This window comes from Charadrius vociferus, unplaced genomic scaffold (assembly GCF_000708025.1).
Source record: "Charadrius vociferus isolate BGI_N301 unplaced genomic scaffold, ASM70802v2 scaffold507, whole genome shotgun sequence".
In the NCBI taxonomy this organism is placed as follows: domain Eukaryota; kingdom Metazoa; phylum Chordata; class Aves; order Charadriiformes; family Charadriidae; genus Charadrius; species Charadrius vociferus.
Window position 1 is genome coordinate 637,045 of NW_009649235.1, and position 14,354 is coordinate 651,398.

The 14,354-nt window shown below is 35.8% G+C and overlaps 1 protein-coding gene across 1 annotated transcript in view; it reads left to right on the forward strand.

Moving 5' to 3' along the window:
- The first annotated feature begins 735 nt into the window (after positions 1–735).
- FANCB (Fanconi anemia, complementation group B) overlaps positions 736–14,354 on the forward strand; it is a 14,776-nt gene continuing 1,157 nt past the window's right edge. The window contains exons 1-7 of the mRNA XM_009889038.1: positions 736–1,671; positions 2,599–2,751; positions 3,263–3,355; positions 8,001–8,129; positions 9,035–9,201; positions 11,328–11,782; positions 12,629–12,866. Coding sequence (XP_009887340.1) covers positions 736–1,671; positions 2,599–2,751; positions 3,263–3,355; positions 8,001–8,129; positions 9,035–9,201; positions 11,328–11,782; positions 12,629–12,866 — 2,171 coding nt within the window. The remainder of the gene's footprint in view (positions 1,672–2,598; positions 2,752–3,262; positions 3,356–8,000; positions 8,130–9,034; positions 9,202–11,327; positions 11,783–12,628; positions 12,867–14,354) is intronic.

A 14,354-nucleotide genomic window follows, 5' to 3' on the forward strand; every position in this document is an offset into this window, starting at 1 on the left:
GGGCGGCCGAGGGAGGCTGCCCTGCCGGGGCGGCTGGGCCGGGCGAGGAGCGTCGCTTGGTAGGCCGAAAGTAGAGTAGTGAAACTTGGTGGGACGGCTGCGGTTCCCTCTGGGTCCCCGGGGTCTTGTCAGGGGGAAGGAGGGAGGGAGGGAAGGAAGGAAGCCTGCCTTTTTGGCGGCAAAATGACTGGACTCTTCGTCAGAGAACTTTCTCCTGAAGGAGGTTTTATGATTCTTTTTATGCCTCTTAAATTTGAGAATTCCAAGCACTGTTGCTTTCCACTCCGCTCAGTATATTTGTGGAGCTGGCGCCTTTATTCAGTCACACAAACAGTTCGTGTATGGTTTGGTTTAATTACTTTCAGTTTATATTATGCCATGTAGCTGTTGATGAGCAGCAAATTCATGCTTTGGTAAAGGCTAGAATACATTTCTGAAATGTTTCTGTTACTTAAATTTTTCAATACAAAATTGCTTAACTTCATTTTAATCTGTGCGGTTAAAGCACATACTGGCCTTATCTTCTCAAATTAGTCTATGACATTGCTTTGCAATATGTAGTTTTTCTTATTCTTAAGGATGAGTTCAGATAGTCCCAAACTAATTTTTTTTTTGTTCACTTTTGTAGATGGAAAACGTCCAGATAGGTTAAAATTTCCCCAGAGAAATAATCCTGACAAAAATGGAGATGCATACAGTTTCCTAGTAAAGGAATATACATAGAGATACATAAAGATGCTTCTAGGTGAGCAAGAACAATTTTTGTCCTACAATGGCGAAGTCCTTGTATTTCAGCTGTCAAATTCAAAACATGTGGAGGGAGCAGCTGATAAAACAATGAATTTATGTGTCAGAAGAATGGCATTCAACAGAGACACTAAGCTGTTTGTTCAGAAGTCTTCTGGAGTATTCAGCATGCGTGCCAGTCACTTTAAAATTGAAATAATTTGTTGTAGCTGTGCAACGGATTCCAGAACAGGGATTATTCTTCCCTGCATTTTGATGAAAAAGAAAAAATGGAACAATGTTGTCAAATACTTTTTATTGTTGCTTCACAGCTCAAATCAATTTGAGCAGTCCTTTCATTTTAAATTGGATTATGAGCTGAAAGAAGACATCAGGTTGTTTGCTGGTCCTTCAGTCTTGTGGAGGCATGCCAACAAGCTGTTCTACATCTCTTCTGACACCTGCACAGTTTTAAGCGCTCCTGTTCAGCTTTCTTCTGTTGTGTGGACAGGTGAAATTGAGGATGAAGGCACTGTTGTCTTAGGTGTAAGAACTGCTTGCCTGCCAGAGAGTGAAGATGAAGATGAGCTTTCCACTTCAGACAGAGCCATCTGGGGTACTGAGTTCTTTGGATATGCAATTGAAACACAAAAAATGCTAACTGTCACGTGCTTTATGCCTCATGCTTACAGCAGAGTGGTATCTTCTGTCTATGTCTGCAAGAACGAAGTGTTGAAAAAACAGCTCCGAATATCACTTGTTGCCATAACCCAAAAGAATCAGCTTATTTGGTTCCAGGATGGTCACCCTAAAGGTGTTTGTGAGCTTCCTTATGAGAAACCATGTTCAGTAAAAACAGCTGTAACCAGTAGCAATGATTTGCTATTTATTGTGTCTTTTGCCTCCAGAAATATCTGTGTTGTACAGAGGAGAGACAACTTACAGGTATTTGTGGCTTTAAACAGCTTCCTTTTACTACTGTATCTTTTTTTTGTGTGTGTATGTATTGTCTTCTTGAAAGTTTCTGCAACTAAAAAGCTACATGTTTAAGTTCTGTATATTTTGTTGTTGTTGTTATTGTTGCTTCTGTTAAAAAATATATCTGAAAATAAACCTGGATTCTATTATTTAGTAATACATTTTATGAATCTGAGCCAAAGCTTCTGTTGCTAATTGAAAACTTCCATAGTATGAGAACTTGAAGTTGTAAGAAAGTTATGAGTGTGCCTACATAATTTGTGTTAAAGTGAAAGTAAACTGGTATTATTGCAAAGCATAAACTTCTCATTGGAATTTAAAAACCTTTTGAGTCTCACTTCCTAGTAACAAAAATTATTGTTTCATAAAAATGACAAGAGGCCTCACTTTTGTTTCCTAAAGTCAGGAGAAACAAAGTTAACAGCTAGGGTTTTGTAATACTCTGTCAAGAAGACTTACGTAAGTCAGGAAATGAAAGTTTGTCCTATTTAGTCATCAGCATTATTGTACAAATTTGTCTTTACCTTTCAAACATATTTAAGTGTGCAGTGCAACAAGAATATTTCTGAATGTCAAAGGTATAATGTCTTTAACTGATCTGTAGGTATTACTGGTTCCAAATAAATGTCACAGCATTCAGCTATTCAGCTGTTTAAGTACAATGAAAAGTTGTCATCTTCTCTGCAACCTCTATTCTGGAAAGTGGGCTAATTTTTCCCAGAGTTACAAAGGCTCTAAATGATGGAGTAAGACTCAGGGCCTGAACCTTCTTAAAATATTGTATTCCACAAACCTGAATAGGCTGTCTCTTTATGAAAAGCAAGCTTCACCAAAACAGAATCTCAAATACAAGATTTATTCAAATGTATCTATTTTAAAACTCTTCTACTGTAGGTGGCTTCCAAATGGCAAAATGTAAAGTCTGTTCTGGTGGATGATTTTATTGGCTCTGGAAGTGAGCAACTGTTACTGCTTTTGAAGGATGACTCTAATACAGACGTGTTAAGTACATTCGAAATAACAGATCTTGGAGAGGTCAACTATGCAGTAAGTTCAGCTTGCCTTTTCTCAGCTACTCAAACTGTGCTTACTAAATTAAGAAAACCTTCACAAATCGTTAAAGTATTGATGTAAAGTGAAATTGGATGTATGCTGTGAAATGCCCTGAAGTTTGAATACAATATTCCCTACTGTAATCATAAAATAAGTTACCTGGAGAGATTATTCTACCTCCTTGATAGTATCAACCTTCTTTTGGGAAATTAAACTAATGTGGTTGAAAATGCTTTGTGTATGTGACAGGTTTGTTACGATGTTTACCTTTTGGCTAAGAACTCTTAATTAAGGCCATAGTGCTTGTTTATTATCTTCTGATAATTAGGTCTTTCCATTATGTGCTATCAGACTCTAATTGCTTTCAGGAGATAAGATTTGTTCTTTTAAAATGCATACTGTAATTCTGCTGGTTTTCTGTATTTTCCTCCAGATTTTTATAGTGCTGTACCTTACTTTCAGCTTCTTAATTAATTCAGGGGTTTGTTTTGGTTTGTTTTTTTAGAGTGGTATTAATTATAAACATGATGTTCCTGCTGCAGAAGGATTGCAAGAGAATAGTTTGCTTACTGTTCAAGCCCTTGAAACAAGATTACAGGTTTGTACTCACTAGTTCTGCCTTCATATTTTCTCCAAATTACTTTTCTGTATCATTACATTATCTAAAGGGTGAGGTTAATGATATTGTTTTTATTGGATAAGTGGTTCAGGGAGAAGACAACATTGTTAATTATCCATTCTTGAATCGGTGGTAGTCTGTGTTTCAGTTCTCTCGGTTGTTACGAATGCATTTAGGTAATTGGGAAGATCTGATTTAATTTTAATTAAAATTTTGAGATAATGCTGAAGCTATCCTATCAAAGCTTCGTAACAGTCATTTTACTTATAGATGTTTAAATACCAGTTTAAGAAAATTAGAACATTTGCTTCTTTTGCTCCACATTATGTACTTTGAGGTAGTGGTTCCCAGTGAGTGCTGATGAGAGTCAGTTAATCCTGAAAATAAAAAACAGCGTTATGGTCTGTTTCTTTATGCATGGACTTCAATCAAGTTGGCTTTTACTTTTTGCCACAATTAGTGACCATGGTTATTTCACCAGCTGCTGATGTTTTGCCTCTTGTTACTAGCAGTTTTTTAAGGATAATTTTGCAAAGTACAGTAGGTGAAGCTAAAATGTATCCTTCTTTTAATTAGCATCCTTTATAAAAAGCAGGGGGAAACTTGCCAGAATCCAAGTAATCAGTGGGAATATATCATTGCCTTTCTTTCTACTTTTCATCCTGTTAGCAAATACCCAGCATACTCTCCATGATGTGGGTTGGCCCATACCAAGTGGGTAATAATTGACAAAATAGGAAATTAATGTTAAAAAAAGCAAAAAAAAAAAAAAAAAAAGCTTTAGGAGATAACATAAACCTCCAATTGAGTCAATGGTGTGAGGCTATTTTTAGTTCACTAAGAGTGCTTTAAGTATGAGATAGGAAGTAATTATTCCCGTCATTTGAGAATTAGTGAAACTTAAGTAGGATATTGTGGCAGTTTATCTCCAGCCTTTAAAAATGAAGCAAATTAACTGGCAAAGTTTAGTACTAGAAGAAAAGGAGGACTATGACCCATTAGAAAAAGACTGAAAAATAAAAGACTTTTCTAGTTCTAATTACAAAAGAGATGTCTAAAGAGATATTATACATCTTCCAAAAGATAAAAGCTGTTGTTTGGAGAACACTGGACAATCTTTTTTTTTTTTTTTCCTTCCTGGAAGGCACAGGGAAGTAGAAGTTGGATTAATTTTGAGGACCTCTTGAGGTCCCTTCCAACCCTGTGTTTTTACAGTTCTTCAGTTTTCACGTTAGAGGCCTATTATTTTTTACATGCAGAAGTGCAAGCTTCCTTCCAAATGCATTTTTTTCTGTTTCTGGATTCTTTTGGATAGTCATATTTTTTAAAACTGGTTTCTTTGCTGCTGCATTCTTTCCCATCTCATTACATTATTTTCCTCCTCTACAAAACAGAAATTACTTTCAGTCTCTAATTTGTTGCTCCTTCCACTATTGTAATGAAGATTGGCCACCTTGCCGTTGACAGCTGTATGTTCTATGTACTTTGTTCTTTTAATACATGTTCCATAACTTTGTTCTTTTAATACACCAACTGGCTTTCAGCAGTACAGCTCTGTGAATCTGTGTTAGGATCAAATGAATAGTCTGTTTTGAACATTCTAGTGGTTCTGCTGGGAACAAGCCACTGGCTGGAGATTTCATGTATTGTCTGCTGATAAAAGTTCTCACAGGCGCAGAATCCTTCATAAGAACTTATTTATTTATTTTAAGATCATTTAGATGTCTAATTTTCAAAGCCACACGCTAGCACAAGCATTGTAAGCAAGTTGAAAATCTTCCAATGTTTTAATGCTGTAAATCTGAAATTGTCATGCTGATGAATTTGGAAATAGGTGCAGATATTGATTTTTAACCTTACTGTTGCTTCCTTGTTGAGATCTCCATTGTTCTCTATGTTTCCCTGAACAGTGAAGTACTCATGCTGGTTTTTGTCATCTGATGTATAATTGAATTTCAAGGATGATTGTTTTGGTGCAGTAGTGTATGGATCCTGCTTAGCTTGGGAATTTCAAAAGGTTATTTAGCCTTGGAGTGGTGCCTCTTGATATTTATCATCAAAATTCAGGTCTTCTAGCTATTTGCAATCAAATCATGTTTTGACAGTCTCTATAGAATCTCATCTTTTAGGGCAAAATGAAATAGCAGATGCAGGCCTTTTTCTTGCCTCTGTTGCCTACCTCTTATTTCACATCTGCCTAGCTGTTTGTTAGCCACGTGAGAACTTTGGCAGAACTGAATTTTGGTCCCCTGCATAGAAGTAGACTGCATTTTACTTATAAACAGAAATACATATGAGTTGCGTTTTGCAGGTAGTGAAATTGAAAAATATATCAGTCTGTGTATTTTTTAACTGTTCTATGTTTATCTTGTATACAGTCTTTTGGGCCTGAATCCAACCCTTTCTCCTCTAATATTTTTTTTTTTTCTTCAGCACGCATTTTAACTACTACAGTTACATTATAACAGCTGAGGTTACAGGGTTTCTAGTTGGCTGTTCTGGCAGAAATACGAGTCAGAAGTGTCTTTTTATGTCCACTGGGCTGTTCTCCCCTCAAGTTATGTACTGGTTTTGTAAGGATTATAATACCAAATTCTTTTACCTATGATTAACTTTGACTTGGTTTGCTTGTTTTGAGGCAGGTGTTTTTTTTAATCCTTCCTCCCAATTTATTGATTTGCTGCAATGTCTAATTGTTTTGTTCTCATTCTGATAATGCTGATTTGGTAGTGGGTAGAAAGTTATTTAAGAAATGTTCTGTACATTTGATTTTTATTACTATTTTTATTGTAAGTTTTAGGTATTTATTTTTCGCCTGTTGCTGTGGATTGGCCCATTTTGGTCTTGATGTTTTTTCATAAGGGATTTTAGTCACTTGAATAACATAGAACCAGTTATTTACCATATGAGCAGCTTCAGCCTGTAGATCTCTAATTATGTTTCCTTCTGCCTTTTCTGTCTACTTCTTCCATTTTACCTTTGCTTTTCCCAATGTTTTTAGTCTTATCAATCGTGAATCTTCCTTCTATTTTCTTTCCTTTGTAAAAGTGACACAGTTCTTGGCTTAGTAGTTTTAGCTCTGTATGTATGGGTATTAATTTATTTATTTATGAATACTGCAACCTTAATTGCAATGTGTCAAAGCACTTGGCTGTTCTACTTACTACTAAGCCTCTGCCTTAATTCGCGTTGCTTTTAACAGTGATTCATCTGTTCTGCTGTTCATGCTGGATTTATTCACACCTCTACTGTGTTTGGATCTGGACTGCCTTCGTTTTATGTTGAAGTTTATTTTCTATTTTAAGGTGATCTAGTTTTATTTTCTTAGTTTCACAGTGAAAAGTTTGTGACTTCTGCTGATGCTTGTTGTGCAGTACACCTTGACATATGGCAGAAAGGATATGCATGTCACTTACTCCAGACAGAGTTGATGAGGGGGCACTACCTAATCTTGGGTTTGCCATGTGGTAAATTTCAGGTCTCTCTCTTGTGTTGCTTTATGAGGAAAAAGGGCTTGCAAAAGTCAGATTGGTCAGCAAGCATACATCAGTGAACCTTTGGGCATTTTGAAAGCTTCTGAGCCTATGCTTCCCTGTTTGCTTTCCGTTTCCCAGTGGTTTATTCAAGAGTTGCACAAGCATACATCAGTGAACATCTATGCTTCCCTGTTTGCTTTCTGTTTCCCAGTGGTTTATTCAAGAGTTGCTCACTAATGGGAATAAGTAATTGTTTGGTATTCTGATGACCTCGATTAGGAAGGTATTGTAGAATCATCTCTGTTCTTAACTCTTCCCTTTCTTCTTCTGACTCAAGTCTTGCGCTGGATCACTGCTTGGAATCTGGTACTTACAATGCATGGTTTGATAACTGGCAAATAATTTTTTTACAGAACTTATGGTGAGTGCTACTTGCTCTAAATGCCCTTTACCATTGCAGCTTGAGCAGAGGGCATCAGTTCACTTACGTGAAGTGCTTTTTATTCAGGCTTGTCAGTTGGTTATGATTGGTTTGGGGGATTTTTTGGGCGTGGAGGAAGGGAAGTTTGGTTTTGCATTGCAATAGTGAGCTTTGTTCTGTCCATGGCAGCACTGGACTTCTCAAGATCTTGCTTTCCAGAGAATAGCTTTTGAGAAGCTTTCTTAAAATCTGAGAAGTTGGTGCTGGCATGCTTCTTTCTTTCTTTCTTTTTTTTTTTTTTTTTTAAACTGAGACACAGCCTGCATGTATGTCTGTTTGTAAAACTGTCAACTCTTCAAAATGTTTACTTAACCAATAATCAACAGAAGTCTTGGAAGAGATTGAAACTGATATCAGTGGAAAAATGAAGTAGGAATAATAATGAAAGGGCTGAATATCTACATAATTTGATAAAATTTACCTTAAAAGTTTGTCTTAAACTCTAGGTTTCATATTGAGAGGCCAATATTCTTAGATTGATAGTGTGGCAGCAGAGTAACCTGACTTGAATATTTTTTAGAAGCATAACTTAAGGAGCACCAGGATCTTGACTTGTGATACTTGCATAAAAATGGAAAGCTGAAAATATATCTTGGTAGCTTCAGTATCAGTTCTTATTTGCAGCAGACCTAAGCGGAAGTCTAATGATCATTGTTATCTTTTACAGGCTGGTTGCACCTCTGTTCGAGAGCTACAGCAGCATTTAGGACTCAAAAGGAGGGTTATTCTTGAATCTTGCAGAGCATTAATTGATCTTGTTGAAGAAAGAACCCATATTCTACCAGCTGCAAAAGAGGTAAAATGCAGAAGAGAGTACAGATCACTTCTGAATTCTGCCGAGGCATTTGTAGAGGGTGCTTCCCTTAACCACTTGTTACTTTCACCAGTAGGGATTGCCACTATCAAAAGTCATTAATTTGCTTTTTAAGTCTGGTTCATTACCCTAACCTGTCAATGTACGTAAATAAGAGTAAATTTAGTTGTCTTTACTTGAAATTGATTTGCACAATACCTCCTGACAACTGAGTTGTATGGAGGAGTAACCGCTAAGAAAGGGTTAGTGACAAACAATAGGGGGAGTGTACAGTCTTAATTGGCACAAGTTGCCTAGATATTGAATATCTGTCTGTGATCTAAAACGTTACAAAAAATGAGCTGTCAGATCTGTGTAAGCAAAACTGATTTTATAGTGGGGGTGGAGTCAACTGTGGTCTGAGAAGGTGATGGAGGTTGGGAAAAAGTTATCTTAATATGTTGCTTAAAAGAAGCTTCCTAATTTACTTGAAATGAAGTTGATCTCTGTCTCAGTTAATGTTGTGGTCCCTTTCAAGATAGCCAGGTTTAGACAACAAAATTTTGAGCAATTAATGTGGTAATATAAAATAAATTGTCGTACCTTAAATCATCTTTGGACTATTAATTTTATGACAGTTCAAAATTTACACGTGATGTTTACAAGGAGAGAATGAGTTGTGCTTTTCATGACCACATGCCCAAACCACGACACATGTTTTAAGAAAATGCAATTCTATCTTTTGAATCTATTGTAGAGAATAAACTAGTTGATATGAATTTCATTTTTTGTACCTTAAAAGCACTTCCTGCAATCATTTGTGGTAAAACATGAAGTAATGCTGTGTAAAAAGAACTAATATCTCTGCTCGCTTAATTTATCTTAAAAAAAAAACGTTTTTCTGTAAGGAAGGTCTTGTCTCTCTCTGGGATGATGTAGAAAATCCTCCTCATTCTCTTAGTAAAGAGACATCATTGGCGTCTAAAGTCTCCGAGCACTTCATAGAGAAATTGTGGCAGCGTGTTGTGGGTGACAGCTTGGTAGTTGGAGTAAAACTAACGGAATCATTTTATTTGTAAGTATATACATTTATCTAATAATTTCATTGAGTAGTTTTATAGAAACTGAATTTGCAGGTTAAGCTCTGCAGTAGCAGGAGTGGACTTTTGAGCTTTGAACTTTCTCATTTTGAACATCTGTGTATAAAGTGTTTCAAGCGTGTGTTTTTGTCGTTATTTTTTCTGCTGCTTGTCTCTCTCTCGCACTGTGCAAAATAAAAAGCCAAAAATCAGTTGGGTCAGTATAACAACGTCATTACTGGAGTCTTTTTGCAACAGAGTTTTCTTTGGCAAAAATTATGATTCCTTATAGTCTGTGTTGACATAGCTCTGCTGACATCAGAATGTGGTGTAGATAAAGTTCTGTCTTGGCTATACAGTTCCTGATGCCTTACTTTTAACAGCTTGCCATTCCTCAAGAGTGATTTGCTTAAAGAAGTGCAAAAGAAAACACTTTATATTCTCCGAATAACTTAATAAATACTCAGCTTTTGAATTGAACTATGCTACAGTCAAGTATCCAGTCAAATAAAATATTTGCTAAATTTATGTATTGTGTAAATTATGTGGAACAATCAGACATAAGATACTTAAACCTTCACAATTATTTTTTTATTCTTATTATTGTCTTTAAAATGATTTGTTTATTCTGTTCACTTTAATTGCTCAGTTCTAGTTGCAAACACTACTTAGATCATTTCTCCCTCACAGGGAGGGAACTAATTTGGAATACAGTTTAAAAAAACAGGATTACACGAAACATAAATTTATGATGTGCATTGTGTAATGTAAACTTTGGTGGAGTCAGAACTTACCTTTTGACCTATATTCCCACAAGCAGTGTAGCTGAGACAGTGTTAGGGTAAGCTTAAAGACTACTGATGCCACTGAAAATCATTCAAGTGGTTGTGAGGGACCTGACCTGTTACGCCTTTTGGCCATTCTGCTGGAGCTGTGGGTATATTATTTCTCAGCTGCCAGATTGCTGTAACTTTACAAGAAAGTTGACCTCATCTTCTTGACAGCCTCTGTTAAGAGCCACTGAGGCAAGAGATTGTTTTTGTCTTTCCAGTGTTTATTCTTCTAGCTTTGATGAGGATGACTTTGGTTTTGAAAATTAAATACTTAATTCCTGTATAGCTTCAGAAATCCTCAGAAGATTTGAGACCATTTTTTTAAAAAACAGCAGCAATATTGCCCTCTCCCCCATTTTTACAGTTGAGAAAAGGTCTGTGAAAATGAAGTCATTTGTCAACAGTTACATGGTAGGCTAACAGCAGAACCTAGGTCTTCTGGGGTGCAGTTCAGTACTATATAGAATGACCTGTGTTTTGGGGGAAGAGGGCTTGCTTTGTCTCCACCCCCAACACTGTAAGTCTTTAATGATTATTTTTGTGCTTCCTACTAATGCAAAATTGCAGTGATGTTTTAAATCGTGTTGTGAGGTAGTGATACTTATCTGTAAAGAAAATTAGACATTTGTAAGACTTTCAGATGTCAGAGACATCTTGAGACTGAATTGATTGGCAGAATAAAATATTCATTAAGAGAGGATCTGATAACAGTAATATTAGGATTTCATTGAAAGAAGCCTGTGTTGAATAAATAAAGTACTTCATACATTTCAGGAAATTACTGCATGTTTAAGGTAATAGTATTTTAAACATTTTATTTTACTCTCTACATTCAATTTTGTTTGAGTATCTATAAAACAATATGGAACATCAGAAGAGCTTTTAGTCTCGAAGAGAACAGAATTGATACTTTCTGTAATTTTTTATTAAAAGAAAGTTAAGTCTTTAAAAATCAATTATAAATGTCATAGAGTATCTGCATGGGTTATGTGACATTTTCAATGTTTCTGGGTGAATTAGACATCCAAACTCTTTCAGTTGAAATGAGGCATCTAACTCCTAGAAGCTCTTCGAAAATTCGTTCCACATTTTGAAAATCTTTATACTAAGCTTAGATGAAATAGTCATTTGAAGGGCTTATGCTCTTTGCACAGTCAATGACTTTACCTGGAATGATATTGGAGTTTGTGGTAGTCTTAAATGTCTTAATGTATCTGCAAAGTTCTGGTTATTTGTCAGAAAGCAGCATGCAAACTAGGAGTGCAGTCATCTTTTGTGGATTTTCACAGGTCACTGAGTGACGTCAGTTTATCTTTAGTGATGGATCAAGACTTCTCTTCGATTTCTCCCATTATCGAGTGTCGAAATAAAATCATTAAGCTGAACAAAGCCTTCTCAGCATTGGCTGTCTCCTCGTGTCAAATTGAGCCTCCTCCAAAAAAGATTAAATTGGACCTGCATAGCAAGAATGATCTGAAAAAAGAGTTTCCTAAGAGATGTTCGAGGGTTCAACTGGATGGAGCAAAGACAGTCGTTGCTGTTACCAGCCTTGCACCATTATTAGCATTTCATCGTGTATGTTGTGTAGTTCTTCTACACACAAAAAAACAAAATTGTTGGAATGATCGCTTACAGGAGAGCAAAAAGATTACTGTACTCTGTGGGAAAATTTTGTTAACTCTCGAAGACATTTCAAATGGAAAATACTCAGTAAAGATGATAAGGGATAATAGTTACTGTACAGGTAAATGGATTGATATTATTTGGATTCATAAATATATGGTTGATTCTTCTGTTTGCTCTAGGTAAGGCCAAGCTAAGTTATGACGGTGTAATCACATCTGTGTCTTTGAACATGAACAGCATAGATCTGTTGGGAATTAAAAGCTGGGTGAAATACAAGACAGAAGAGTTTTAAAAATGGAAAACATTTTAAGTGAGTTGCTGTAAGGTTCTGTGCTAGCATTGGTGCTGAAGTATATCTGGAAAGGTTAGTTTTGAAGATAAGTCTGAGTACAGAATGCTGAAGCCTGTGTTTTTTCTATAAATACGATACTGCTGATAGATACATAGAATTTTTTATGATGTAGTATTACCTTTTAAATAATACCTAAGTAATTGAAGCTTTTCCTCAGCTACACATCTATTGAGGTTGTTTATTTTCGCTTCTTTTAATATTCCTGATTGAATTGATTTTGAACTGGTCTTCTGCTCATGTAGCAAAATATCCTTTTGATCGTTTGCAATACATTTTAATTTCTTTCTTCCTTCAATGCTTTATCATTGACTAAAGCCAACATGTCATCTTACTATCACAGGAGGCTATTAATAGTCTTCTTTTGGCAAGGTGATGTTTACCTTTAAAGCTTTCATTATATAGGTGGGACTCTGTTTATCAGCAAAGTATTTCACTTGACAGAAGCAGGTATAAGAATTTAGGTGAGAAGAAAATGCCCAAAGAACGTCTGAATGCAGCTGCAAACTCTTCACATAAAACTGGGAGTGTGAACCAAAAATCCAAGCACATTTAATGCATGCAACATGATCCAGATATTTAGGTAAAATATGTTTTTACTGTATTTTCTTGTAGGTTCCATGGAAGATATACTTTCTGTCCTTGCAGTATCTGTCAGATTCTCCTTCCAGATTGTGTCTTCTGACTGCACATTGACTCCAGTAAATTCATGGTTACTGGGAGAAATGGAGTGCACACCATTTAAGGAATGTCGTGACAACATATTCTGTCATAAAGCAGGAAATGTGTATGGTACGGTTTGTAACTGGACCTTGAAAAATCCATTTGAAGGAGTTCTAACGTTATTTTGCAGGTAAAATTGCTCAAAAAGTATAGACTATATTAATCTTGCATACACACTTTTTAAACTTTACACTATTTCTTACTGGTACCATGAACAGTTAAAATCATAACCAATAAGCTTCCAATAGGATGATGTGATAATCATCAGCAATAACAAAATTATTTTCAAATCGGAACTTTGGTAGAACCTGAACTGCATTGTTTAATTTTCTCTAGGCTAGAACATTGAATTACAGAGAAGTCTAATCTAGTGTCTGCTTGGTACTATTTCTTTTGTTCGCTTCACTGTATCATAATTGTATATTCATGTTTTTATGTTATTCTTAATGTAATATTTTTTCTTCAACATGTGTTGATTTAAAAAACATTCCTTAAAAAATAAAACTGCAAACAAACAACAACAAACCCCAAGTCAGGCTAAATATAAATTTATTGCTATGTCATTTTGTAGTTTAGAACTGCAACATAAATTTAGTCTAATTTTGTACCTATTTCTGATATATTTATTTCCTATCTACCATGATTTTGAAAAGGAAATAATCTGAGGAGTCCCAGTGATTTCCTTTTCTTATAGACATTTGTCCAAGAATCTACATAAAATTTCCTAAACCAGGCTAAACAAGTTAGTAATAATGCCATAACTTATGATTTAGCTGGATACGGCTCACAACGTAAAAAACACTTCTCAAGTAATGACAAACGTTGCCTGTCCTGAAGAGTTCAAGCTAAAAAATATAAAAGAGAAAAGGTATATCTCTTAAGAGCTTCTTATTTATAGTGAGGTTCTATCTTTTACTCAACTTAGGAATTGATTTCCTCCTTTTATGTAAGAGGCTGAAATGTTGAACAAATCAATCAGTAAAATTTTAAGCCTCAAGACTTTTGGTTCCTTTTGAAAAGTTAGGTTACTTGATACTATTCACTTTTGATCCAATTTTGCATTAATAGGTGCATGTTTATGGTGTAACTATGATTGTATTTTCTATATCTTTTTTTTTGTCCCATCTTTGGATCAATCTTTTATCCAGCTAGGATATTTCTGTGATAGGTGGGTGCTACAGACTATTCTTTCTGACAGCCTTTCAGAACCAAAATAAACTATATCTGTTATAAGTAGTGGAATGTTAAGATAACTAAATTGAAATAGAAGTACTTGAACGAAAAATACCTTTCTGATCTGTGTGAGAAAACTAGCTGCGTAAGGATCATTATGGGGTTTCGCTGTTTTTTTTGTTGTTGTTGTGGGTTGATTTTTTTTATAGAATCATAGAATACCAGGTTGGAAGGGTCCAACCTTGCTTGGCAAAAGCATAGGCTAGACAAGGTGGCCCAACACCCTGTCCAGCTGAATCTTTCCTGCTGCTTCGCTGTGGGTCAGGCTGGCTCCAGAGCAGCTCCCCTCAGTGACTTTTTGTTTGCTTGGTTTTGGTGGTGGTGTGTTGGTTTTTTTCTGAGATCTTTATTCCCCGTCCTGTCCCCCCGTCTTCTCCCCCCCCCC